Raw genomic sequence first — 26,101 nt, 5'->3', positions numbered from 1 at the left:
TTTACATTTTGCTATATCTGCTTTCAGATTTTTTTCTATACACACACATATAAACTTGTGCCTGCATGTAGAAATACACAGAAGTATCACATATATTTTCCTAAAACTTGCTTTGCTTTCACTTAATATACTGTGAATATCTTTTCATGTTAACAGATATTTGCACAATTATTGTTAATAGCCATTTACAATCCCAGTGTAATAACAAATATTTAACAAAACCTCTTTTAGATATTTTAATTGTTTATAGTTGTTACAGTTTGTTCCTGTTAACAAAGAATTCTTCAAGGGACAGTTTTCTACATAACATCCCCCCTGCTCCGGTTTTATTGAGATATAACTGACATATAGCACTATGTAAGTTTAAGGTGTACAACTTGATGATTTGACTTACATTCATCATGAAATGATTACCACAATAGGTTTAGTGAACATCTATCATCTCCTATAGATACAACATTAAAGAAAAAGAAAAAATATTTTTCCTCATGATGAGAACTCTTAAGATTTACTGTTTTAATAACTTTCAAATATAATGTGCAGCAGTGTTAATTATCGTGTTATACATTATATCCTTAGTGCTTATTTATTTTATGACTGTTGGTTTGTACATTTTGACTACACATATGCATATATTTTAATATATTTTAAATATACTTACATATATTGTGTGTGGAGGGGGTTTTCATTTGTTTTTTTAGTTCCTCAAGGGTTTACCGGTATACCCTTAGGGAAGGGACACATAAGGTAATAACACATTTAGTCTGTGTTTATATGTTTGTCATTGAAGTAATACTGTATTTGACCTATTAGCAATATTCTGCACAGTTGCCACTTGATTTTTTTTAAACGCAGTTTAAATATGGTATTGAGAGATACTTTGGCAATTGTCAGAGGTGGTCCTCACAGACATTCTTCTCTTGTTTGTGTTTTATGAGACTAAATTTGCCGTTTAAGCATCATCTACTACATCATGGTACTTGCCTTCTTTTGTAAAAGTATTCTCTGGCTTCTGTCTGAAGCTTCATGAAAAAGTATCAGACACCTGCTATTGGAGACAACCTTAAATAATCTGGATGGACTAGACATGGGTGGTGGCTTTTGCATCTTAGGGTGATCAGTAGTTGTGAAACAAGAGCGTAAGATGAGGCTTATCAAAATAGTGTTGAAATTTAAGGAATTATTTTTAATTATCTTCTAAAGAAAGAATTTCAGTTAAGCAATATATGACTGAAAAAGATGTGTTCTGATTATTAGTTTAGCAAGGTTTTGAGATCCTCTTGGTACAAAGGAAAATTACTTCATCATACATTTCATGTTGAGCACTTGTAGTTGACACAGGAATATTGTTGAAGAGTTATAATTTCCCTCTGAAATTTTTTTCTCTTCTAAGCCAGTATAAATGCCTATTTAATAGCCTATTTTTTGTTAGTTATATTAAATATATTTGGGAGATGGTATTTGAACACTTTCATCTCTTGTGTACTCTATGATATGATGTGATATGATACTTCCACTTTAGTGAAATATCCCAAATCTACGTCGTCGGACGTGAGATTAATATAACACATTACTCTATGGAAATTTTTTGTTGAGTTATCAACTACCTTTTTGTAGCTAAATACGATGTATACTTTTTCATTCTTACCATACTGGTTTCTTTATAACACTTTCCTCTCTGTTGATCATTTCTTTCTTAAACCCATTCTTCTCTCGCCTTCCCACTTCCCCTACATCCGTGGCTCTTCCTGTTCGGTGTCCTTTCTCGGCTCGTCTTCACCTGCTTGTCCCTTCAATGTCAGCGACCCTTGGAGCTGGCTCCTTGGCTTTCTTTTGTCCCCCACGCTGTCTGGTCTCTGTCTGGTCTCTGGACAGTCTAGATGCTGGTGGTTTTCCTGCCTTGCTCTCCAGCCTTACCCTCCCCTCTGAGCCATTCATTCAGTGATTGTTGAGCTACCCTTGTGCGCCGGGCATCGTTCCAAGTGTTGGGATACAGAGTTGAACAAGACATCGCATTTTCTTGAGGAAGGCAGACTGTAGCCATGTAAGTAATTTCAGACAGCATTTATTACTAGGAAGACACTAGGCGCTGGCAGAGACCGAGTAGCCCTGAGGTCTTTGTGAAGCTCAGATCTGGTTGAATTGTCTCCCTGCGGAGTGGAGGTTCCTTTCTTGGCCACTTGGTGTCCTCAGAGTGCAGTCCAGCTCCTCTGACTTTGTTTGCCCCCAGTGGCCTCTCCATTCTCACTTCCAGCCACTCCCCACTCCCCCCTTACATCGTCAGCCTCAGGCCGACTGGACTGTGTACAGGGCTGAGCATCCGTGTTTCATGTTCTGTTGCTTCTAATTTCTGGCATGAGTTTTCTGTTCGGTGTCATACTCCTTTTCTTCCTCACTCCCTGACTGCTTGTTCTTCAGGCATGAGCTGAGATGTCACCTCTGGGAGACCTTTCATGACACGTGCAGCGCTGGGCTAATAAATCCACCAATCCTCATCCGTGTTATCATTTTAGTACAACTGAAGTCCTGTGTTACCTTCAGTGTTTTATCTCAGTGTCTAGCTGGCACGTAAGGCACGTGCAGACATTTAAATATTAAGTAAGAATTGTATTCATTAAAGTTAACGAATAAATGTTCTAAATGAAAAGAAACTTACATCAATTACACATACATTTTTAACCTAAATTATAGGAGAGCTATGCCATTTTTGGGCCAGGACTGGAGATCTCCTGGATGGAGCTGGATTAAAACAGAAGACGGCTGGAAAAGATGTGAACCCTGGAGTGAGGGACTTGAAGGAGAGAATAACCGGTGTGGCGCCAGCCACGGCACGTGAGTCGCAGCTCAGCAGAGCCACACCGTCCCCGCCTGACTCTTACGGCTTCACCTGTTGGAGCCCATGACTTACCGCTTGGCTGAGAATCCCCCCCCGCACCTGCACAAGGCTGGTGTAAGGAAACAAGTTACTAGCCAAAGTCTGAGCCTGGTAGATCGCCTAGTGCCCATGCACAGATGCTGCCGTCTTCTTTTTAATTTGAAACGTTTAACCCTTACAGTAGTCCGAGAGATAGGTATTATTCTTATTAATCTCCCATTGCAGCTGAGGAACCTGAAGGAATTAAAAGATGTAGTTTTGGCGGCCTGCGTCAGAGGCCCATGGTGACAGTAGCTTGTGCGAGACAGGAGTATAGTCTTCTCTGTCAGAGGCCTGAGTTGGTGAGGTGGCCTTTAGCTCTGCCATCCCCAGAGGGTAGCCTCGTCGGCGGGGTTCAGGGTGGAGTTCTGCCCCCATCTCCGCGTTCCGCTTGGCAGGGTAGAGGAGGAGGGTACCTGTGCCAAACCTCACCGGCTGGAGTGGGAGCTGCAGGGCAGGCTGGGGGCTGTGCTCTTTCTCCAGAGGAAAGTGAGAGATTGCATGGATGCAGGAGCAGGCCAGCGTGGCCGTGGTGTGCTCACCCGCAATCCCCGTCACAAGTGTATTTGAGCATTTGGAGGATTGGGGAGGTCTGCAGACCTCTTCCTCCAAAGTGTCACGGGTCTAGTGACACATCCGTTTTACTGCATGTGTTTATCTCACATTTGCGTAACTATCAATTGTGTATTTCAAACTGACAGGTCATCTGTTTTTCTGATAGGAATTTGGTACCTTTAGACTGGAGATTGGGGTTTGCAGTATTTAAAGCAGAAATTAATTTTATATTTAAGATTATAGGAAGGATAACACACAGTGTTCGTTGAATTTATATTGTGGCATTTCTCTGCCATTCTGAATTCTAAAATGTCAGTTTAAAAAAAGCTGTAATGCATGAAATAGAAAGTTACTGCTACTTCTACACTAAGGAATTTGCATGTGTTTTTTTCCTCATGTATTCTTTATTTCCCCTCATTCCAAACATGTTGTGAATATCGAAGAATACTTTTTTCTCATATATGCATAGAATTAGAGAAATACAATCAAGAACTGTTTTCTTTGCATGATAAACTCCATGTTCTCCTGTCTCCCTTCCCACCTTCCCCACAGACACTCCCACTCACCCACTCCTGTTCACACTCATTTGAAAATCCTTTGAAATATAGTGGTGCTGGCAGAGGCCTTTCTGTGTGGGTGTCCTCACAGGGACAGAGGCTGTGTCACAGCAGCTGTGGACTCTCCACCACGGGTGGAGTGAAGACACCTTGCTCCCATCCAGGTGCCTCGCAAGTCTGGCTGCCCTCTCTTTATACTAATGGTATATGTAATTACCAACCTTACATAAACTTTACAAACAGGGTGGGACCGTGGGCAACTCACTCACTCCCTGCCAGAGAACATGGTGGGACCGTTGTAAATGAATTGTTCTCAGACCCTTGCAGTTGGACTTTTAGTTTTCATCTTTATTAAGTTCATCCTGAATCTTGATCAGCTTCATCCAGAACACACAAAGATGTGTGGATCAGAGATGTTTTTATTAATTACCTTCTGTGAAGGGAAAGTGTGTTGGTCTTCCCAGCCCAGTGCTTACTCCAGACCCTGCACAGTGAGGGACCAGGAGAAGGTGACTTTGCTTTGCTTGTCCACAGAAAGGATGCGGCCGTCCCCGCCCCTCCAGAGGGGGCTCCTTGGAAACAGAAGGGGCCTGAGTCCTGCCTGTGCTCCTTTGGTGTGTAGATAGAGCCCTCCATGAGCCCGACCTGAGAGGCCTCTGGATTTGTTATTACCCGCGCTGTTGTGTGTGCTCAGTCTGTACCGTATGTCAGGCACTTACTGTGTGATCCCAGTCCTGGGATCCAGCAGTAAACAGAAAGAGGCGAAACCCATGCCTGGAGGAGCTTGCATTCTGGTGGGACAGTCAGACAAAGGACAAAAGGAGCTCCGTGTCGTCTGTTCCGTGTCATGAGTGCTGTGAAGGAAAAAACCTGGGGTGGGAGGGAAGACCGTTGGGGTGGGGGTGGTGCGTGGAAGTGTCGAGGGGGGGCGCCTCTCTGAGAAGGGTCAGCTGAATGACACCTTGGGCACCGAGAGGGTGGCCCAGGTGGGGAAGGGAGAGCAGAGACCCCGAGGCAGGTGTCGTGAACTCGGGAGCAGCGGGGACAGCGAGATGGGTGGGATGAGGGGCAGCAGGGGACCAGATGCCAGCGTGGCCATGGCCGGTCATGAAGGGCCAGCTGGGTTTTCTCAGAGCTAGACGGGGGGTCAGCGGTTTGGAGCAGAGAGAGGGGGGTTTTGTTCAGGTTTGTGTTTTGGGGGGTCAGCGGTTTGGAGCAGAGAGAGGGGGGTTTTGTTCAAGTTTGTGTTTTGGGGGGTCAGCGGTTTGGAGCAGAGAGAGGGGGGTTTTGTTCCGGTTTATGTTTTAACAGGCTCCTTCTGGCTTTTGTGTTGGAAATAGGCTGCAGAGAGGTGAGGCAGAGCAGATCGACTCATTCCTAAGAGCCTGTGTAACGACCCAAGTGAGGAATGACCGTGGCTCAGAGAGGATGGAGGTGGCGGGTGATGAGAAGTGCTCAGATTCAGATGTTTTGCCAGTGGAGCTGGCAGGTTGCTGAGTGGTGGAGTGGGTGGGCAGTGGCGGGGGGCGTCGGCGAAGGCAGGCAGGTGTTCGGCCTGCGCGGCTGGGAGGGTGGCCGTTCGTCTGATGACAGTGGCGTCTGACCGTGTAGCTTCCTGCGCACGCGTGAGAGCCTCAGGGCTCGTGCCCGGGAGAGGAGCTGCTGGGTCGCGGGCAGGCCCACCTTCCGTTTTCCAGGGATGTGGTGTCTGTTTCTGCTCCTGCTCTCGGTGCCTGTTCATCTGACCACACTGCTCGTCCTTTTTTCCCATTTTTTATTCCTTGCAAGTAAATCTGGGCAGAGAAGAATAAGCTCAACATCATTAGTCAGCAGGGAAGTGCAGGCAATCTGGGAAGACACACGTCGCAGCGAGCCTGAGATCACAGTGCAGTGTGGGGTCAGCAGCAGACCAGCTAGAAGCGTAACGGAAGTTCCAGGGGAGTGAGACAGCCGAGGTGGCCTAGACAAAAGTGTGGAGAAAGTGTTCACCTTCCAGATAAGGTGCCATGACACACCTACCACAGCGGCTGCAATTAACAAACAACAGAACGTTACAGGTGCTGGTGAGGGCAGTGTCGAGCGCTGGCAAGAATGTCCTCTCATAAGCTTGATGGGAGTGTAGAATGGCACAGCCACTTTGCTGACTAGTTTGGTACTTTCTTATTAAGTTAAACATATAGCTGTCGTATGACCCAGCATCTCAGTCCTAGTTATTTACCCAAGGAAAATGGAAGTTTATGTTTACACAATACCTGTATGTGAACGTTAATAGCAGCTTTTTTCCAGTAATTGCCAAAGCTTGGACATCACCCATGCTCTTCAGCTCTCCAGGGGAGGGCCACTCAGGAGCGAAAGGAACGAACCGTTGATTGACACAACGTGATGAATCTTAATTTCATCTTGCTTAGTGAGAAAAACTAAACCCAAGAGGCTTCATATTGTGTGATTCCATTTATATGGCCTTCTGGAAAAAGAAAAACTCTAGGGACAAAGGGGTGAAAAACAGACCAGTGGATGCGAGGGGTCTAGAGGTAGGGGAAGGAGTTGATTACACAGATGACAGGAGGCTTTTTGGGGAGTGGTAGAGCTGCCCTGTAGGGAAGGCGCCGGTCCCTTTATGACTCTGCATTCGTCAAAACCCATAGAGTTGTGCAGCACGAAAAGCAAATTTTGCCCTGTGTAAATCCTAAAAAAAAAAACCAACCAGGATGTGTGTGATGGGGAGCTGGTCACCCAAATGATCTAAACTGTGACAGATGGATGTGATTGTGTTACAGACGCACCCCATAACCACACTGAGGTGGGTGTGGAAGAAAGGAGCTGACCTGGGAACTTGGGAAAACCATGTTTACAGGATATTGTCAGGCTATAGACGGACACTGTAGGTGGTAAATGTGCTTCTCATGCCCCAGAGTGTGGGTTAGCAATTCTGAAACTACTTATTATGTATACTAGGGTTAAGCGGGGTGAGTAAGTAAAATGCAGATAATGACAGCCAGATCTCTCACTTTGGAGAAGGAAGTCACAAAATCATGCTAGACTATACCTTGTGGTGCTGGATTGTTGGTGGTGGTGTCCGTGTGTACTCAGGCGGTTGTTGCTCTTGTGGGTGGGTGGGTGGGTAGATAGGGATCGGTGTGTAGGTGAGTTAATATAACATGTTCCCCAGTTCTGTCTACTGGGAGGCCAAGAGCGGTGGTGCCCCAGTAGCAATGAGCAGACTGAACACCAAGATCTTGGTTTTGAAGAGTTCCTGGGGAAGTGGTTGATTCCAGAGCTGGGGTAGGGAAATATAAGCTGAGCCTAGAGCATCTTGTGGTGTCCAAAAGTAAGGAAATACTTTAAGAAAAGGGGGGGCTGCGGATGGGAATATGTCAGATGTCAAAAGGGCAGAGGCCAACCTGAAAGCAGTCCAGTGGCCAAAGCTGGAGCCATTTGAGCAAAAAGCAAATAATGGTGGTATTGGATTATAACTCAAAGGAGAAGATAAATACCCCTGAGTTTATGGGGATATAATACATGAATAAGTGGGGAAGAAGGGACAGCTCTTCCTGACAGAATAATTCTAGTTAGTGAATGTGGAAGGAATAGGGAAGTAGAGTGTCACCATTAGGACACCACAGTAATGATGGCTGCAGGCAGAGTCCACTGATAGATGCTGAGATTAGTGGGTGAGATGTTAAGGAAAAACAGTATTTGCAAAGCGTCCTCCAAAATATCTATGAATTCGCAAAGGGAAAACAGTAGCTTTACAGTTGAGAACCCTGGCAGATCCCACCTTAAGCGAGTGATCCAGGTGACATGACCAGGAGCAAGACACAGGGGCAGCGTGTACCCCGATCGCATAGGCCCGGATGGGGTCCTGGAACAGCGAAGGGCACCAGCGGGAGGCTGGCGAGACACAGGTCTGTGGGCGAGTCAGTGGTACTGTGCCAGCATCCACTCCTGGCTTTGGTCGCCGTCCTGCATTCATGTGAGATGGTGGGGAAGCTGGGGGAGGGGACTTTGTACTGTTGCTGCAACTCTTCTTGAAGTCTAAACCGATCTTTGAAAGTTGCTTTAAAAAGTCACCATTGAGAACATCAACAGGCAAGCCAGTGACTGGGAGAAAGTATCGTGTTTCGTAAGCTGTCACTAAGCTGTTTTCTGGGCTCCGTTCTACCTGCTCACACCTCCCTGTGACGCTGCAGCCGGTGGGCCCTGCTAGGCCCTGCCTGGGGAGGGTGCTACGGGGCCTGTGGGGTGGGACTGGGGCAGCTGCTGCCGGGGCCTTTCTGTACTTGTCCCCCAGGGTCAGCAGCACTGGACTCTCCCTCCCAGCTTTTCTGACATTTGCAGACCTGGCTCATCGTGTCCCTTCAACACCAGATGCTGGTGCCCCCACCCCACCCCGCAGCTGGACCCCAGGCCCTCGGGGCTTCTCATCTGAGCTCAGACTCCAGCACCAGCCAACAGTGCTTCCTCCTGCTGGTGCCAGCCTGTGCCCTTCGCTCTCCCAGTGCAGTGTGGTGACGGCTGTTTGCAGTCACTACCTCTGGAATGCTTCAGTGTTCTTTTCGGCTTTTAGGTTACCTAGTTAACAATGTTTTGTACATATTTGTACATTTTCATTTTAAGTTTCTCAGTTAAAATAATTGATGTGTCTTCTGTGTCCTGATTGAACCCAGCTGTTATATGGACAGAGGCTTTTCTTCCAGGATTTCGTCAACTTAGTAAAGAGACAAGCAACTCAATTAGCAGCTGGGAGAATGACTTGGACAAACATGCAAATAGCCAGTATGATAAAAGTTCAAATCTTTAGTTATCAGGGAGACTAAATTAAAACCCCAGTGATGTGCACCTTCTTCTTGGTTTTGTTGTAAACCTAAAACTGCTCTAAAAAATAAAGCCTTTTAAAAAAGCCACAGTGAGGTAGAACTATCCACCCACCAGAATAGCTGAAATTAAAAAGGCTGACAACAAACGGTGATGCAGATGTGGAGCAAACGGAACTCCCCCTTTCAGCTTTTCACCATTGAGTATGATGATAGCTGTGGGCTTATCATATATGGCCTTTATTATGGTAAGGTACGTTCCTTCTATACCCTCTTTATTGAGAGTTTTATCGTAAATGGATGTTGAATTTTGACAAATGCTTTTTTTGCTTCTATAGAGTGATCATATGATTTTTTTTTTTACTTCATTTTGTTAATGTGGTGTATTACATTGGTTAATTTGCAGATGTTGAACCGTCCTTGCATCCCTAGAATAAATCTCACTTGATTATGGTATATGACCCTTTTAATGTATTGTTGAATTCAGTTTGCTAGTGTTTTGTTGAGAATTTTTGCATCTGTGTTCATCATTGATATTGGCCTGTAATTTTCTTGTGGTTTGCTTGTGTGGTTTTGGTATCAGGGTAATGCTGGCCTCACAAAATGACATTGGGAAGTGTTCCCTCCTCTTTGATTTTTTTTGGAAGACTTTGAAAAGTATTGGTATTAATTCTTCTTTAAATGTTAGAATTCACTAGTGAAGCTCTCTGGTCCTGGACTTTTGTTTGTTGGGAGGTTTTTGGTTACTGATTCAATCTCCTTATTATTAATCAGTCTGTTCAGATTTTCTCTTTCCTCATTATTTAGTCTTGGTAGGTTGTGAGTTTCTGGGAACTTAACCATTTCTTCAGGGTTGTCCAATGTGCTGGCATATAATTGTTCATAGTCGTCTCTTAAGATCCTTTATTTCAGTGGTATGAGCTGTGATGTCTCCTCTTTCATCTCTGACTCTGAGTCCTCTCTCTTTTTTCCTTGGTGAGTCTTGCTAAATGTTTGTCAATTTTGTTTATCTTTTCAGAGAACCAGCTCTTAGCTTCATTGATCTTTTCCATTGTTTTTCTACGATCTTTTCAAAGAACCAGCTCTTAGTTTTATTGATCTTTTCCATTGTCTTCCTACTATTTTTTTCCATTGTTTTTAGGCTTTGTTCTTCTTTTCTAGTTCCTTGAAATATAAAGTTACATTATTTAAGATTTCTCTTGTTTCTTGGTGTAGGCACTTATCACTATGAACTTTCCTCTGAGAATTGCTTTTGCTGTATACCCTAAGTTTTGGTATGTTGTATTTCCATTTTCATTTGTCTCAAAGTATTTTTTTGATTTCTCCTTTGAATTCTTCTTTGGCCCATTGGTTGTTCATTAGCATGTGTTTAATCTACACATATTTGTGCATTTTCCAGTCTTTGTCTTGTAATTGCTTTCTTGTTTCATATCATCAAGGTCAGAAATGTGCTTGATATGATTTCTGTCTTTTTTTAATTTATTGAGACTTGTTTTGTGGCCTTATAATATGATCCATCCTGGAGAATGTTTCCTGTGCTCTTGAGAAGAATGTGTATTCTCTTGTTTTTGGATGGAATGTTCTGTATATGTCTGTTAAGTCCATGTGGTCTAATATGTCATTTAAGTTGCCTACTATTGTATTGGTGTCTATTTCTCCTTTTAGGTCTGTTAATATTTGCTTTATCTATTTAGATGCTCTTGTGGGTTGATCTACTTATCATTATATAATGACCTCCTTTGTCTCTTATTACAGTCTTTGTCTTAAAGTCTATTTTGTCTATTTCTGATGTAAGTTTAACTACACCAGCTTTCTTTTGGTTTGCATTTGCCTGGACTATCTTTTTCCATTCCTTCACTTTCAGTCTTAGTGTGTCCTTGCATCTGAAGTGAGTGTCTTGTAGGCAGTATATATATTGGTCTTGTTTTTTTAATCCATGCAGCCACTCTGTGTCTTTCAATTGGAGAATTTAGTCCATTTACATTTAATGTAATTATTGATTGGTATGTACTTATTGCCATTTTGTTAATTTCTGGCTGTTTTGTAATTCCTTTGTTCCTTTCTTCTTCTCTTGTTTACTTCCTTTGTGGTTTGATGACTTTCTTTAGTGGTATGCTTAGTTCCCTGTCTCTTTATCTTTTGTGTATCTACTATAGATTTTTGCTTCGTGGTTACCACAAGCCTTACATAAAACAACTTGTATTTGTAATAGTCTGTTTTAAGTTGATAACATCTTATGTTTTGAATGCATTCTAAAGCTACATTTTTACTCTCCCTCCACGTTTTATATTTTTGGTGTCGATTTACATCTTTTTATGTTGTGTATCCATTAACAAATTATTGTAGTTACAGTTATTTTTACTACTACTATTTTTGTTTTTTAACCTGCATACTGTCTTTATGAGTGATTAACCCACTGCCTTTACATTAGATTATTCTTAATTTTACTGCATATTTACCTTTACAAATGAGATTTGTACTTTCATGTTTCCCTCTTTGTATTTAGCACCCTTTCATTTCGGCTTAAAGGCATCCCTTTAATACTTGTTGTAGGGCTGTTCTAGTCATGATGAACTCCTTTAACTTTTGCTTCTCTGGAAAATTCTTTATTTCTTCTCAATTCTGAAGGACAGCTTACTGAGTAGAGTATTCTTGGTTGGCAGTTGTTTTTTTTTTTCCTTTTTTTCAACACTTTGAATATATTGTTCCACTCCCTTCTGGCCTACAGAGTTGCTACTGAAAAATCCGCTGATATTCTTATGGAGATTCCCTTGTATGTAAGGAGTTGTTTTTCTCTTGCTGCTTTTAAGATTCTTCTCTTGTTTTTAAGTTTTGACACTTTAATTATAATGTATCTTGGTGTGGCTTTCTTTGGGTTCATCTTATATGGAAGTCTCTGAGCTTCCTGGATCTGAATGTGTGTTTCTTTCTTCAGGTTAGGGAAGTTTTCAGCCATTATTTCTTCAAGTAAGTTTTCTGCCTCTTTCTCTCTCTCTTCTCCTCTGGGACCCCTATGATGTGAATGTTGGTCTGCTTGATGTTGTCCTTAATGCCTTAACGTATCTTCATTCTTTTTCATTCTTTTTTCTTTTGGCTGCTCTGATCGGGTGAGTTCCACTCCCTGTCTTTGAGTCACTGATATTTTCTTCTGCTTCATTTAGTCTGCTTTGAAAACCCTCTGTTGTATTTTCAGTTCAGTTATTGTATTCTTCTGCTTTGTGACATCTATTAGGTACTCTTATATTTTCTATCTCTTTGTTGAAATTCTTATTTTGTTCATCATTTATCCTTCTCCAGAGCTCAGTGAGCATCATCATGACCATTATTTTGAACCCTTTATCAGGTAAATTACTTATTTCCATTTTATTAAGGTTTTTTTCCCTGAGGTTTTATCTCGTTCTTTCATTTGGAACATAGTCCTCTGTTTCTTCATTTTCCTTGACTCTCTGTGTTGGTTTCTGTGCATTAGATAAAACAGCTACCTCCTCCAGTCTTGAAGGAGTGGCCTGGTGTAGGAGATGAACCTTACTGTTCAACCCTGCCCCAGCTCTTGGTTGTCTCTCAAACCTCTGTGATTGTCCAATCAGACTACTTTATTTTTAGTCTCTCTCAGTAGTTGAGGGTGTGCCAAGACCTGTCAGTGTCACAAAGGGGAGTATATCAGTTGTTACCTAGATTCAAGCTGATTGGAAGCCAGACCCTGAGGCAGCAGCTTTTGAAGTATGCACATATACCTCTCAGGGGAAGACTGGGAGGTGGGCTTTTCTGTCGGTTTCCTCTGAGTTGAGCCCTGGAGTAGCCAGTTAAGAATGGTTTCCTTCTCTGCTACTGTCCTGTTGAACCCATGAAGACAGCACCACTGGCCACCAGAGCCAGGCTATCAAGGGTTGGGGTCTCTGGGCAGCAGCCATGACAGTCCATGCACCAGATGTGTGCATTGCTCCTCACTCAGAGATGCTGATGACCCGCAGTGGGGCAGGGAGAGAGTAAGAATGTGGCGCCTGCCAGGCTCCTGTCTCTAGAGAGGGTTGCAGTCAGCACCCAGATGAGTATTTCATTAGCACCCTGCCCCTCCAGCCATAGCTGAAGGTAAACTGACAGGCCTCTTTCACAGGGAGGCTGGTGCGTTTTGGGCTGAGGTCTCTGTACTGTGTTCTGGAGGCAGCTGGTGGAGAGCTCTCTCTGGATGTCTGGGAGCTTGTCTCTCAGGTGCAGGTCTTAAAAGTTGGGGTGCTGATGTGGGTTCACGTCCCTCACTCCTCAGAGAGAAGCTCCAGGCTGGGAGTTCCCTCCCAACTGTGGGCAGCCCCTCGGGGCTGAGGTTTGTGGTGAGATGTGTCAGGGCCTCTCCTACCCACTTAAATATGTTGTTTTCTTGTTCAGCTGATGTGTAGGGGTGCTCTGCTGGTTTGGGGTTTTTCCCCAGGGAAAATTGTTACATATGTAGCTGTCAATTCCATGTGTCTGTGAGGAGGTGAGTTTGGGGTCCTCCTTTGTCACCATCTTGAACTGGACCAGAGGCAGTTTTCTTGAGGCTTTATAATTTGTTTTAATATCAGGTAGGACTAGACTTCTCCCACTGCTGTTCTTGTTCTGAATCGTCTCCTAATTCTTCCTCTCTTTCTTCTTAAATGAACTTTGTATTTAACTAGCTCTAAAGGAAAAATCTGATATTTTTATATTGGTTAAATTTATATTTTTAAAAAACTTGTTTCATTTCTTCCCATTTATTTACAAAGAGTTTTACAAAGTAGCCTTTTACAATTTTTTAAATTTCCTGTCTGCATTTGTAATTTTCTTCTTGTCATTAATTTTATATAGTGTACTTTCTCTATTTTTTCTGATAAGATATCTAGTGGTTTATCTTGCTGGTTTGTTTTGTCCAGTGAACCAGCTTTGGGGCTTATTTTTCAGTTCTACTCTTTTACTATTTATTAATACCTGTTTTGTCTTTTTTTTTTTTTTTTTTAATTTATTTGGCTGCGCTGGGTCTTAGTTGGAGCACACAGGATCTTTTAGTTACGGCACACAGGATCTTTTAGTTACGGCATGTAGGATCTAGTTCCCTGAGCAGGGATCGAACCCGGGCCCCCTGCCCTGGGAGCGTGGAGTCTTAGACACTGGACCACCAGGGAAGGCCCCACCTGTTTTTATCTTTAACAATTCTGTCTTTTTGTTCACTTACTCTTTTTCTAGCTTTCAAGTTATATGTTTATATTATTTACTTTTTTATCGATATATGTATTTAATGCTATAACGTTTCCTGTCACAGTTGTCTTTCTTGGGTCCTGTAAATTCTGATGTGTACTTCCCCATCCGTTTATACATGTGCGTATTCGGTATGGTGTTTGTTTTGCTTTGTGAGCCAACCCCAAACACTTATCCTTTAAAAGTGAGCCAAGCCCCTTCACACTTACTGCTCCGTTTGGCCTCAGTTCCCTGAAATTAATGTTTTGGATGTACAGTACACATTTGTATCTGTCTGTCTTTATTTATGTTCACTTCTCTCATACACACAACAGAGAGTCTGGCCCCTTGTGTTTTGTTTTATTTGCTTTTACTCTTTTGATATTTAGGAAGTTTTTTACCTCTTATTTTCACCTTTATGCTAATACCTTTGTGTAGTATCCTTGGTTTCTTCTTTTTGAACACTGACTGTTGGCTCTGTACAGTGTGTAATATTGCAGTTAGCTGCTGACCTGTCTCCCCTGCCCTCCCCTACCTTGTTAGTCATTGTTCTCTGCTATGTGTCTTATAGCCATCACTTGCTGTGTCTTTTCTGTCATCATGGACCCTTCGTGTACGTGTAGAAACATGTAATTCTACAAGTACATACATGTTAACTTGTTTAACACCAGCCCTTCTTGCCTCTGCGCCTCTAGTCCTGGTGGCTTCTGGAGCTCATTCTGTAGTGAATTCTCCACTAATTTCCTGGTTGCAGTACTTCTCTGTTCATGCACATTCATAACGTTTGTTGTGACCTTTACCTTTAAGACTGGGTTTATCTAAATGATAAATCCTTGGCTCACTTCAGTATGTTAAATATGTCACCTGAACCCATTCCATTCCTGGCCTGTGATTGCTCCTACAGAACTGCTGTCAGGTCTTTGTGTCTTTCTCACGTTATGGACGTGCACTCTTAGAGTAAGCGGGAGTGTGACCGCCATGAGGTGCTCGGTGGGTCTGTCATTCAGGCGAGGCAGCAGGTTGGAGGTGAGCCGTCAGAGCACGCCTGCGGGGCGTCGGTGGAATGCAGAGGGTGGCCGCTATGCCCTCGTGCCTTCCCGGCTCTCTCTCATGGAGTCTGCAGCTGCTGTGGTTGGACTTCTTACACGGCCCTTCTCCAAGAGAGCTCCCTCTGGAACCTCTGAAAGACGGTGTTCCCCTCGCCAAGTTGCATGGGGGTGTCCACTGCTTCTCCCGCTGGCAGAGCCCTGGGGCTGCCTGGGCCACTGTCCACCTTGGTCTTCAGTATCCCATCCTGCCATCTGCCTGCTGCTCCCTTCATGCATCATGTCTGCATCAGATTCCTTAAGCATGTCACATGAGATGTTTAGGACAGAAGTGCCAATGCTAAAAACAAACAGGTTTTGCATTTTTTTTTTAACTTAAAAAAATTGGACCTTTTTTTAATATCTTTTTTGCAAGAGAGGCTAATAATACACTGGTGCACAAGTGACTTTATATCAGGAAAACAAACATGAACATTTGGCCAGCAGGAGAAAGTAATATAACCCTGACCCTTTGTGGGTAATGTGAGGATACAAAGCTAAGTTTAATAGGTGACCGACATACAACTGAAAACAGTAACCTGGGACTGTTAGAGCAGAGACCGTGGCCCTGCTGGGAGAGAAGTTTCTTTCACTGAGAGAAACTCCCGTGGAAGTCAGCTTGGCAGTCAGTTACTGGTGACTGTGTCTGAGGGGTTCCTCTATTTTGTTTTTTGGTAAAATGATCACATTTTGTTTGTCATGTTTACTTTGGTATGTTAAATATTTCATTTCGCTGAGTTTTTCTTCCTAGAGTCTCCTCTATTTGAATGGTAGAATTGATAGCCCATATGTGCTTTCAAGAGCAATACCAACTGAAGTAATTTAAGAAGGTAGAGAATTGTATTAGTTTTCTAGGGTTGCCATACTGAAAACCCAGTGGTATAAGACAACAGAAATTTTTTCCTTGCAGTGTGGAGGCCAGAAGTCCTAAATGCAGGTGTCAACAGGGGTGGTCCCTTCTGGAGGCTCTTTGGGAGAATTTCTAGCTTCTGGGGTTGCCAGCAATGCTCACCGTCCTTCAGCTCCGGTCTCTGCCTCTGCTGTCACTCGGCTGTTGTCCCTTGGCTGCTGTCACCCGCCATCCCCCCCTGTCTGTCCTGTGTGGCCTCTCCCCATATAAGGTTTAGGGCCCATCTGGTTAATCCAGGATGGTTTTGTCTTGAGATCCTTCATGTAATTATATCTGCAAAGACCCTCATATTCACAAGTTCCAGGGGTTAGGACTTAAGACATATTTGAGGGGCCACTATTTAACCCAGTGCAGCAATAAATATTTCTGGTTTAGTACAGTTTTTAAGATTCTAATTTCAAGCAATTGGGTGGGGATGGATGCTGCAGTTTCCCCTCCTATGCAAAATCCTAGAAATGATAAAAAAGGTATACATTATCTTAAATACTGTAAATACATATTGTACTTGAGAAAAAAATGGGGGGCGCAACTCTTCAGTGTCTTGGTGCACCCGAAAGGATAAGGAGTCTGTGAGACACGCTTGCATGGTCTGTAGCCGAAGGGCTTCCCGGCGGGGAGAGTGTGGGGTGGTACCGCCAAGGAGGTGGCTGCAGCAGGGGGCTCCTCCCAGGGGCAGCCTCGGGGTATTTACTTGAGAAATGCAGTAGGAGCGACCAACAGAACACGTGCTGGGCATCCCTCCCTCCCCCAGGCTGTGGAGGTATCTGACGCCAGCACTGAGCAGTGATGTGGTCAGGGCAACGCCATAGGTGGCCGGGGTGCCCGCAGTTCCAGACCTGGTATACACACGGGCCAATAGCACAGCCCACCTATTCCCCATCTCTCACTGAGGGCCAGGCAGGGGCACCCAGGCAGCAGTGCCTGCCCATCCCCCAGCCAGGGGGTAGTCCAGCAGGAATCCCTGCCTTCTGGGCACCTTTAAGAGACATCAGATGCTGATGGGAATGCCCCGAAGAACTCATCCATGAAGAAACACTAATTACACAAATCACAGCAGGACTAAGTATCATCCTGAGACGTTTACACCTGAAATGATAGCCTGTCTGGGATTTATGTCAAAATAATTGAAGTGGGTCCCTGGCCAAGAAATGGGTGGAGAGAGAGATGAGGTAAGATGAGTCATGAGTCGATGATCGTTGAATGATGAATTGCCAACCAGAATGGAGAGGAGGGTAGTAATGAGGTTAATTCCTTGTCTCTTACAGGCAACTCAAAACAGAGGTATGTGCCTGGGTTTTTTGTTTTGTTTTGTTTTGAATTATAAAATTAGCAACCAGAACAAGTGAAGATAGAAATAATGAAAATTTAGCCAATTCTCATGCATGAGATTGTCAATGGAGACTTTTCATTTTATACTTGGTTGGTTTTTTTTTTTTATTAGTACAAATTACCTTTATAAATATTAAAATGTAAATCATTCACAAATCTTGGTAATTTTTCTTACTAATTACAAAACTTTTGTGACTTGTCTTACAACATTACAGTTACGAACTGCCGATTAACCATTTTCAAAACCGGAGGTTTACCCTCCCTTGTCTTATTTCCTAGAATCGGGTGGAAATGATTGGAAGGTGATAGCCCATCACAGAGTATTGCATTCAAGGCTGTGCTGACCCGAGAAAGGTCTGGGGATGAAGCTTAAGACCATGTTATGTGACTCTTGAGGAAAATGTCACCAGTTGTCTAATGGGTCATCACTAGGGTGAGGATCATAAGGTGGGAAAAGGTCAGGTCACACTTGGACAATGTTAAAAGCTGCAGGCTGACTTCAAGGAGTGAATTAGGAGAAGAGAGTAACTTCTTTCCTCGGCCCTTGGTTATTTCTGTCAGGAGATTTTTTTTTTTTAATTGAAATATAGTTGATTTACAATATTGTGTTAGTTTCAGGTGTACAGCAGAGTGATTCAGTTACGCGTATATACATACGTATCTGTTCTTTTTCTAATTATTTTCCACTATATGTTATTACAAGACAGTGAATACAGTTCCCTGTGCTATACAGCAGGTCCTTGCTGTTTACCTGTGTGTCAGGAGATGTTTTTGATGGTTCTTCTCCACACGCATCCTTGTCTTGGTTGGAAATGGACGTGGGGTGTGGGGAAGCCATGCACCTTTGGTGGGTTTATCAGAAAAACATTCCCGAGAGAGAGGGTGACGGGGTGCTGGTGGAGTGCTGAGCGGTGGGCCTGGAGGGCTGAGAGTGTCGCCTTCGTAAGTCAACATGGTTGAAATGTATAGATGTCTGTGCTTCCTTCCTGTATGTCTGTCCCCTGGGCCTGTTGCCTCCCTTCAGACGGCCCAGCCCTCCCAGGGCAGAGTCAGGGCAGAGCACACGTGGGCGCTTGCCCAGTGCCCCTCGCTTGCCTGCGCCTAGCCGGGCACGGCTCCCTCTGCCAGGAGATAATGGGCAGCTCCCTCCTCTCCTGGTGCCTGGTTTCCTTTCTGTGATGCTGTTTCTGGAGAGCAGTGTACTTCTGCTTTCCCTTGATGCCTTTGTGATTGTAGTTGGAAAAGCTGTTCACATTTGAAATCTTCTACCTTCAGTATTTGAATCAGTGACAACAAACCAGTGTGAGATACAGCCAGGATCAACCCATTTCTATGAATTGGTGTTATTTAACGCCTGCCACTGAATGTTAAGTTGTTTGTTTTTTCTAAATGCACTTTTGCTTGTTTTCATGATTTACAACTATTGCCAGTGTTCTTTAAGTCTATTCTGATGGTGATAAATGGATTCATTTGGGAAAATCAGCTGTTTTGATTAAAAGTGAATACAGGTTAGTGGAAGGAGCTTGTGTACAATTTTCTTGTCAAAGAGTGGCGATGAGGCAGCCAGCAGGGTTACTCCCTCGGCTTTGAGTATCAGTCCCTGGCCCTCGGCTAGCCAGCTCATCTGCACAGAGCCCCTCCTTTGTCTCAGACTGAAAACAATCCAGCTGTCAGTGTGCTGAAAATAAACATTGTGTGCATCTTTAGTTTTGAGAGGATGAACTGCTTTTTGCATAGTCTTATTTATTTTTTACTACAAGGAAGAAATTTTTTTAAGAAAGAAAGTGTGTTCAAGTTGTTTAGTTATCACCTTATGATTTTATTTTCTTATTTCATCCAAAAGAAAAAGAAAAAGAAAAAAATGGGAAAGCTTTTAATTAGATGTATTTAAGTGGAAAAAAGAAATGTTTTACTTCATCTGGCTTCAGTTAAGCGCCTTAACAGGTAGCATTATTTGCTGGATGCTTAGTAAGGAAATACAGTAGTAGTTCCAGTTAAGTCTTTGGAGGTATGGGGACAAAGAGAAATGTTGAGTTTACTCAGCACTGGGTCAGGGATATAGCAAATCATTAGTGCTAGGTATCATGTTGTCACGTTAACTTTTTTCCAGAGTATAAACTATAAAAGTATAAGTTTTAAAGTCTGAAACTACCTTGGTTGAGCATTTCAAAATCCTTAGGCGATTCTAAAACTTGTGCATCACTTCCTGATACAGCATTCTGATAAGAACCAGGATAAATCTCAGGTTTCTTAAAACAAGCAAAAAACGTAGACATTAGCCTTGTAATTTCAAACCTGTGATTTGCTGCTTTGAAAATTAAGGATTGCTTTCAGAATTTAACATGATTTTTATTTTGGGCTCCTGAATTGCAAACCAAATATTTCTTTTTTCTTTTTAACAAAAGAAAATCCAGATGAAGAAACCCCTGTAAAAATATTTTAATAAAATGTATCTTTATTTCAGTATCTTAAATAGTGAAGATGAAGAAATATTCAATAATGAAGAGCATGAATATGCATCCAAAAAAAGGAAAAAGGACCATTTTAGAAATGACAAAAATACTCAGTGTAAGATCATTTTCATTAATAATTTCATATTTACTTGTTGAATATGTTGATAAATTGAATTGCATTGACAGTGCTGTCTTATGACGTAAATGCTGATACAGTTATATAAGTAGCAGCACTGTATCCAGAGTTGCCCACTGACTTAGTGGTCAGATATTTGCAGCTCAACCATTTAGTTGAGTAAGTCATTAGTGAGATTTGCTACAATGAAACCGAAGACAGGAAAACCTACAAAACAGCCTCTATGTCTGAATGTTGAATAGCAGTCCTGAATTCAGGTCCATTCACTCCCAAGCAGTGAGGCCGAACCTTAGGGACCTTGACATTGGGCTTTGGTGCAGGAGACGCTGCTGGTTCGGAGCAGAAGGTAGACATGGTCAGAGCTGGAGCCATGCAGGCGGGATGGGGATGGGGACGGGGATGGGGATGGGGATGAGGAGGCTCTGAAAGGGCCCCTGTGCAGATGCCCAGACTTGAGCCACTGAGACCCTGTGAGTGAATTCAGTCGTGCGCCCTCTGGGGCTCCCAAGGACAATGTAGTCGTGATCCTCGAAGCTTTGGGATATGAGTTACTTAGAAAGTGTGTTTAAATGGAACACCATATGGGGCAATGAAAGGGGAAGAGAACTTTTATTAGGGTGTATACCAAATGCACTTTTATAACCATTTATGTTTGGATATGACTGCAGCCTCTTGGTGACACTATTTTCTTCCAAGTTACCTAGACGTGGTACTGTCATAAATCATCTTTCATGTAAAGATGTTTCAGTACCTCTTAAACTGATATTAGGAAACGAAGCAATTCTGGTTGCACTTAGCCAAGTCAAAGCATCTCTTATCTATGTGATGTCAGATAATTTTGTTAGCATGTGCCACTGTTGAAGTTCCTTAAAATCTTCATTTTGTAATGATTCACCAGCTTTTAAAAACAAAGTTAATTTTTATTCTAGGTTTTTATCGTGAAAAATGGATCTATGTCCATAAAGAAAGCACAAGAGAAGTAAGTATTCTATTATAAATAAGAGTATATTTTGTATTGTTACTGTTGAATATGTGATGTTACATTAAACTGTTTCTTTTGCAATATCAGACCTGTGTCCACATTCTAAGAGGTGAAAGCATAAGAGGGTCTTTGAGACAGTGTTTCGTGTGTGTGGTGTATGTCAATGCCCCGTAGGAATCTGAATCAGTAGAGGGCTGTTTCAGAAGAAGTATGGACCCCCAGGTACTTTGATATTTTCTCCCCCGCCCTCCCCAAAAGCTGTTCATAGTGAGCCTCTGGTACTAGTAGGGCTGTGTCTTGGCTCTCCTGTGTTTTGGGTTGGTGAGAACAGTTTGTAAACCCCTCATTTATTTTGTAGAGTAGTAGCTAAGGTGATGTTGGTAGTTAAGCTGGAATCTGCAAAGAGCAGTTCGAGCCCTGCCCGCCTTCCTTTTGCAAAAGGTCTGTTCACCTCCACTCTGCATGTTTCCTTTTTCTCTTGGTATCTGGGGAAGCTTGCTTCCATCTGTTGTCTGAGAAACTCTGCATTTGCCTTATTTTGCAACAATGGGGGAAAATATTCCGGGAGCAGTTGTTTAGCATGTACTATGTTAGCGTACGTTAAGGGTTCCAGAAGTGTTCATAGTGGGTGTTCTGAAACCAGCCCAGCTTCCTAGAAGCTTAAGGATTAGATTCTGAGATAGAAAATTTATCCGACCTATTTGGCGATGGTTAACATTGTTAAATGGGTATGGAAACCACTCTAACCCATAACATACACTCCAGTACACCATTGGAAGGTGTTTGGCGAATCTGACCTAGTTTGAGCTTATGAAAGACTGTTAGACATTTGGACTTCCCTGGTGGTGCAGTGGTTAAGAATCCACCTGGCAATGCAGGGGACACAGGTTCGAGCCCTGGTCCGGGAAGATCCCACATGCCGCGGAGCAACTAAGCCCGTGCACCACAACTACTGAGCCTGTACTGTAGAGCCCGCGAGCCACAACTACTGAGCCTGCATGCCACAACTACTGAAGCCTGTGCGCCTAGAGCCTGTGCTCTGCATCAAGAGAAGCCACCGCAATGAGAAGCCCTTGCACTGCAACAAAGAGTAGCCCCCGCTCGCCGCAACTAGAGAGAGACCGCGCGCAGCAATGAAGACCCAATGCAACCAAAAATAAATAAACAAAATAAATAAATTTATTTAAAAAAAAAAAAAAAAGAAAGACCGTTAGACATTTCATTTGCTGGGTGTCACCACACTGGTTACAGAACAGAGGTCCAGCTTCGGCTGCACACGCGGCAGAGGGGGAACTTGCTGTGAGTCTGCGGGGTGTTGCATGGGTCGTGGGAACCAGCACAGGCAGGCACAGGAAGGGGCCAGGACTCGGAGCTGGTCCCATCTCTCTCCGCATCACATCACGCCTTTGGTCTTCACCTGGGGCCCGCCAGGTGTTTGCTGCTCGTGTGCTTCAAACGTGTGATTTTATTTTCCCCCAAAGAAGAGGCTGTTGTGAGATGGGTGGCTGCCTGGGAGGAACACCAGTGTTTGGAATTCTGTTCACTGAGAAAGAAAATAGTTACCGGCTGTGATTGATTTCAGGTTATGATCGATATCCAGTAAATCTTGGCTTCCTCCACAGCTCCCAGGAAAATATTTTGTACTTAGTGGATATTCAGTAAAAATACATAATGAATGTTTTAAATAAGTGTATTTTGTTGGCTTGTGCATACATTGAGAGTGTTGTTGGGATTTGGGTGTAAAACCAAATCAGCCCTCACGGTGCGTCTTCTGTCAGAGACTAAGGATTTCCCCTCCATCTCTCCCTCTGGCCCCTCTCCTGTCCTGTTTGAAATGTGAGGCGTATTTGTCACCTCATGTTTTCTGTGATTATTCCCCACTTTATCTATACCCACAACTCTGCATTGAAGATCTCTTTATGTTCTAAGTATTCCAATACAGAAGATCGAGTTTAAAATGTCTTCTGAAACCTAGGGTAGAGATCTGTACAAACCAGTATGGAATATAGGGCATATCACTGCCCACGGTCACGTCCCGTCACCTCTAGCCCTTTGCACCCACACGCTGGTATTCAGAACCCCACCCAGCTCAGGTGCCTCTCGGCCTTGATCCTGAGCGTCTGGGCGTACGTCCAGGCCTGCGGGCACACAGGACTCCCCGCAGAGGAATCGAATTCCAACGTGTAGTTTATAGCAGATGCTTCTTCATAGTGGCCAAGCATGATTTATGTATTTGTAGTTGCACAACCTAGAATACATCCAGTTATTTTATGATTTTAGGCTTAATTTTGTCCTCCCCCAAATGCATGCCAACAAAGGAAATGGACAAATATTTAATCAATATTTATCCTTGTCATTAAGTGGTGTAGAAATGTCAATGCATAGTGTCTTGATTGTACATAAATTACTTAAATTTAGCATTGTTTTAATTTTACTCTACTTTCAGCTAAATATGGAATAGATCATACTAAAAATGAATATCCTTTGCCAATATTAAAAAAGAAATTGCGCAGACTAATTCACGTTAACTGTTAGCTCATTTTGACCCATGACTCATTTGACAGATTTCCACTTGTGTCTGTTTTTCCAGAGACACGGCTACTGCACTTTGGGAGAAGCTTTTAACCGCTTAGACTTCTTCAGTGCGGTCCAGGACGCCCGGAGGTTCACTTACGTGGCCAGAGTGAGTATTTTGAAATATTTCAGAGACACTTGATGACACTTTGGAGCGGCTGCGTTTTGAGGATTATCATGTGAAATATTTAAGATGCTTTTGACGGCTGCGTACAGTTGTGCTTGTTCGCTGGTAGAGAACCCCCGGGGGCAGGCGGTCGGGCGAGGCTCTGGGCTGGCGCTGGGGCTTCTGCAGGCTCCCGCCGGGGCAGGGGCACGCTCCCCGCCCGTCGCGCTGTCGGAGATGCAAAGAGGAGGCAGAAGTTATCCTGGGAATCCTTACCCGGTGGTTTCACATGCATCTTCTACTTTGTGTTTTTCACGGAGTATGATCCCTGCTTAATAGAGGGACAGTGGGCTAACAGAAAGAAGGAAATTTATACCGAATGGAACTCCACAGAAGCCTTATTGTGTTAATAACATGTTTTTAGAGGAAATTTTTATCTTGGCCTACATTCAGAAAAGAAAGGATCTTGCCATATATTCCATTTACTGTCTGCTTTTATTTGCCTAACAAATTTATTCACCTTCTTACTATTATAGGGAAAGAGTAAGTGGTGGGTCACGAAGCTGTTAATTTTTGATTTTTAATGGTGCTGTGAGACTCTGGAAAGGTATTCCTTGTAATGGCTGCTAGGCATTTGGAAGTGCTACTGGAAGGACAGAAAACTGGGTGGTTAAATGATTTTAAGCCCAAGTGTTTGGTTTGGTCCCGGTCAGAGTTTGCCTGGCATCCATGTGACCAGCACCTGGGATTCCTAGCCACATGCTCCCTGCAGCCTCGCCAGGTGGGGGCTCTGTGGAGGCTGTAGCCCCTCCGAGGGTTCGAGTTCTCCCAGGTGCCTGCGCACCAGACAGGGGCCTCCACCAGCTACCTCTTCCCTCCAGGTGACCGAACCGGGATTTGACTCCACTTTGTAGAAATGCCAAGATTTGAGTATCCAGGAAAAAGTGTGTCAGCAGAGAGGTCTGTTATACAGTAAGCGTTTACCCACATGCTTTTTGATAGTTCAGATCATGGTTAGTTGTCTAATACCAGCCGCTCTGGACCGTGATCCACACAAGGGATTTTACTCGTGGGGGCGTGAGAGAGACTCTGGGGCAGGACGGAGACGCGGGAGGGAGGACGGAGACGCAGGAGGGAGGACGGAGACGCGGGAGGGAGGACGGAGACGCAGGAGGGAGGACGGAGACGCAGGAGGGAGAACCGAGCCTCCTGGTTTCAATGCCGGGCTTTCTGCTCGTCTTGCTGGTCCAGGCCCTTGGTTTGCTGACCAGAGAAGGTCTGAGCGTTCTGTGCTCTTTGTCCTACTGAACCTGGTCACCTGAACAGCCTTGGGATCTTTGTTTTGTCCGCATGCCGATCTCTTTTTCACTGAGGAGCCTTTCTTCAGATGTTGTCCTCATCCTAGACAGTAGTACCTGGCAGATCGTAGACTTTCTCTACTGGTTCTTTTGTAGTACGTGTAAAAAAATACGTAACTAAAAAGTAAAATGCGTGGTGTGTCCACGTGCTAACGCGTGAAGTGGCGTTTCTCTGCATCGCCTCTAGAAATGGCCGCCGGGGCTGGTGGCTTTGGCAGCTGCTGAGGCCACTATGCGATGCCCGCCGCACCACTGGGCCCTCCCACATGGCTGGCCTCTCTCTGTGGCACTTCCATGATGGCCGAGTGCTCCCGCCAAGTGGGGCCTCCCCATCAGGGATCCTCACCTCCTCACCCTCCTCCTGCCCCTGCTTCCTGCTCCTTCAAACCCTTCCCGAGGCCAGTTACCTTCCCAAACTGATCTGCTTATGCCTGCCTTCTCCGAAAGACAAAGACAAATGAAGCCAGCTGTCAGTGACTCTGTGATGGGGTCCACGTGCCGTGGCCATGGCGCACTGTCCCCTGGCCCTAGTGACTCTGTGATCGGGTCCACGTGCCGTGGCCATGGCGCGCTGTCCCCTGGCCCTAGTGACTCTCTGATCGGGTCCACGTGCCATGGCCATGGTGTGCTGTCCCCTGGCCCTAGTGACTCTCTGTGATCGGGTCCACATGCTGTGGCCATGGCGCGCCGTCCCCTGGCCCTAGTGACTCTCTGTGATCGGGTCCACGTGCCGTGGCCATGACGCACCGTCCCCTGGCCCTAGTGACTCTCTGTGATCGGGTCCACGTGCTGTACTCTTCTCCCTTCCCTTTCCTCCTGTTGCCTCCCCAGCAGGCCTGATGCCCCCACTTGCTTTCTTTTGATCGTGCTCTGTGCCTCACCTCTGGGTGACATGTCCCCCTGCACTTGATGCCACCTTGTCTGTGGGGGTGGGATCCCCTCTCCCTCGGCACCCCGCCACTAGGGCGGAAGCACTGCTTTGCGAGTCTGTTAGTGTGTCATCGTGCGGTCAGTACCCCTGAATCCCACTGAATCGTAGTTGGCCTCAGTGGCTGGAGTGGTGTCCTTGGCACCCCTCTGCTGCTTTCATGTTTACACCACACTTACCAGGACAGTGAGGGTCTCTTGCAGTTCTTCTCAA

The 26,101-nt window shown here is 44.3% G+C and overlaps 1 protein-coding gene across 9 annotated transcripts in view; it reads left to right on the top strand.

Moving 5' to 3' along the window:
- The window catches only part of FBXO25 (F-box protein 25), a 50,008-nt gene that overhangs the window by 3,736 nt on the left and 20,171 nt on the right, over positions 1-26,101 (top strand). For all 9 annotated transcript variants that reach the window (XR_009698796.1, XR_009698797.1, XR_009698795.1 and 6 more), the window contains exons 2-5: positions 2,692-2,832; positions 19,816-19,919; positions 20,870-20,919; positions 23,513-23,605. Coding sequence is in view for 6 of the 9 variants with exons in the window: in XM_061177462.1 (XP_061033445.1) it covers positions 2,699-2,832; positions 19,816-19,919; positions 20,870-20,919; positions 23,513-23,605 (381 nt within the window). In the remaining 3 variants the exon portion in view is untranslated. The remainder of the gene's footprint in view (positions 1-2,691; positions 2,833-19,815; positions 19,920-20,869; positions 20,920-23,512; positions 23,606-26,101) is intronic.

Source organism: Eubalaena glacialis, chromosome 20 (genome assembly GCF_028564815.1).
Source record: "Eubalaena glacialis isolate mEubGla1 chromosome 20, mEubGla1.1.hap2.+ XY, whole genome shotgun sequence".
In the NCBI taxonomy this organism is placed as follows: Eukaryota; Metazoa; Chordata; class Mammalia; order Artiodactyla; family Balaenidae; genus Eubalaena; species Eubalaena glacialis.
This window is presented reverse-complemented; position numbering and strand designations above follow the sequence as displayed.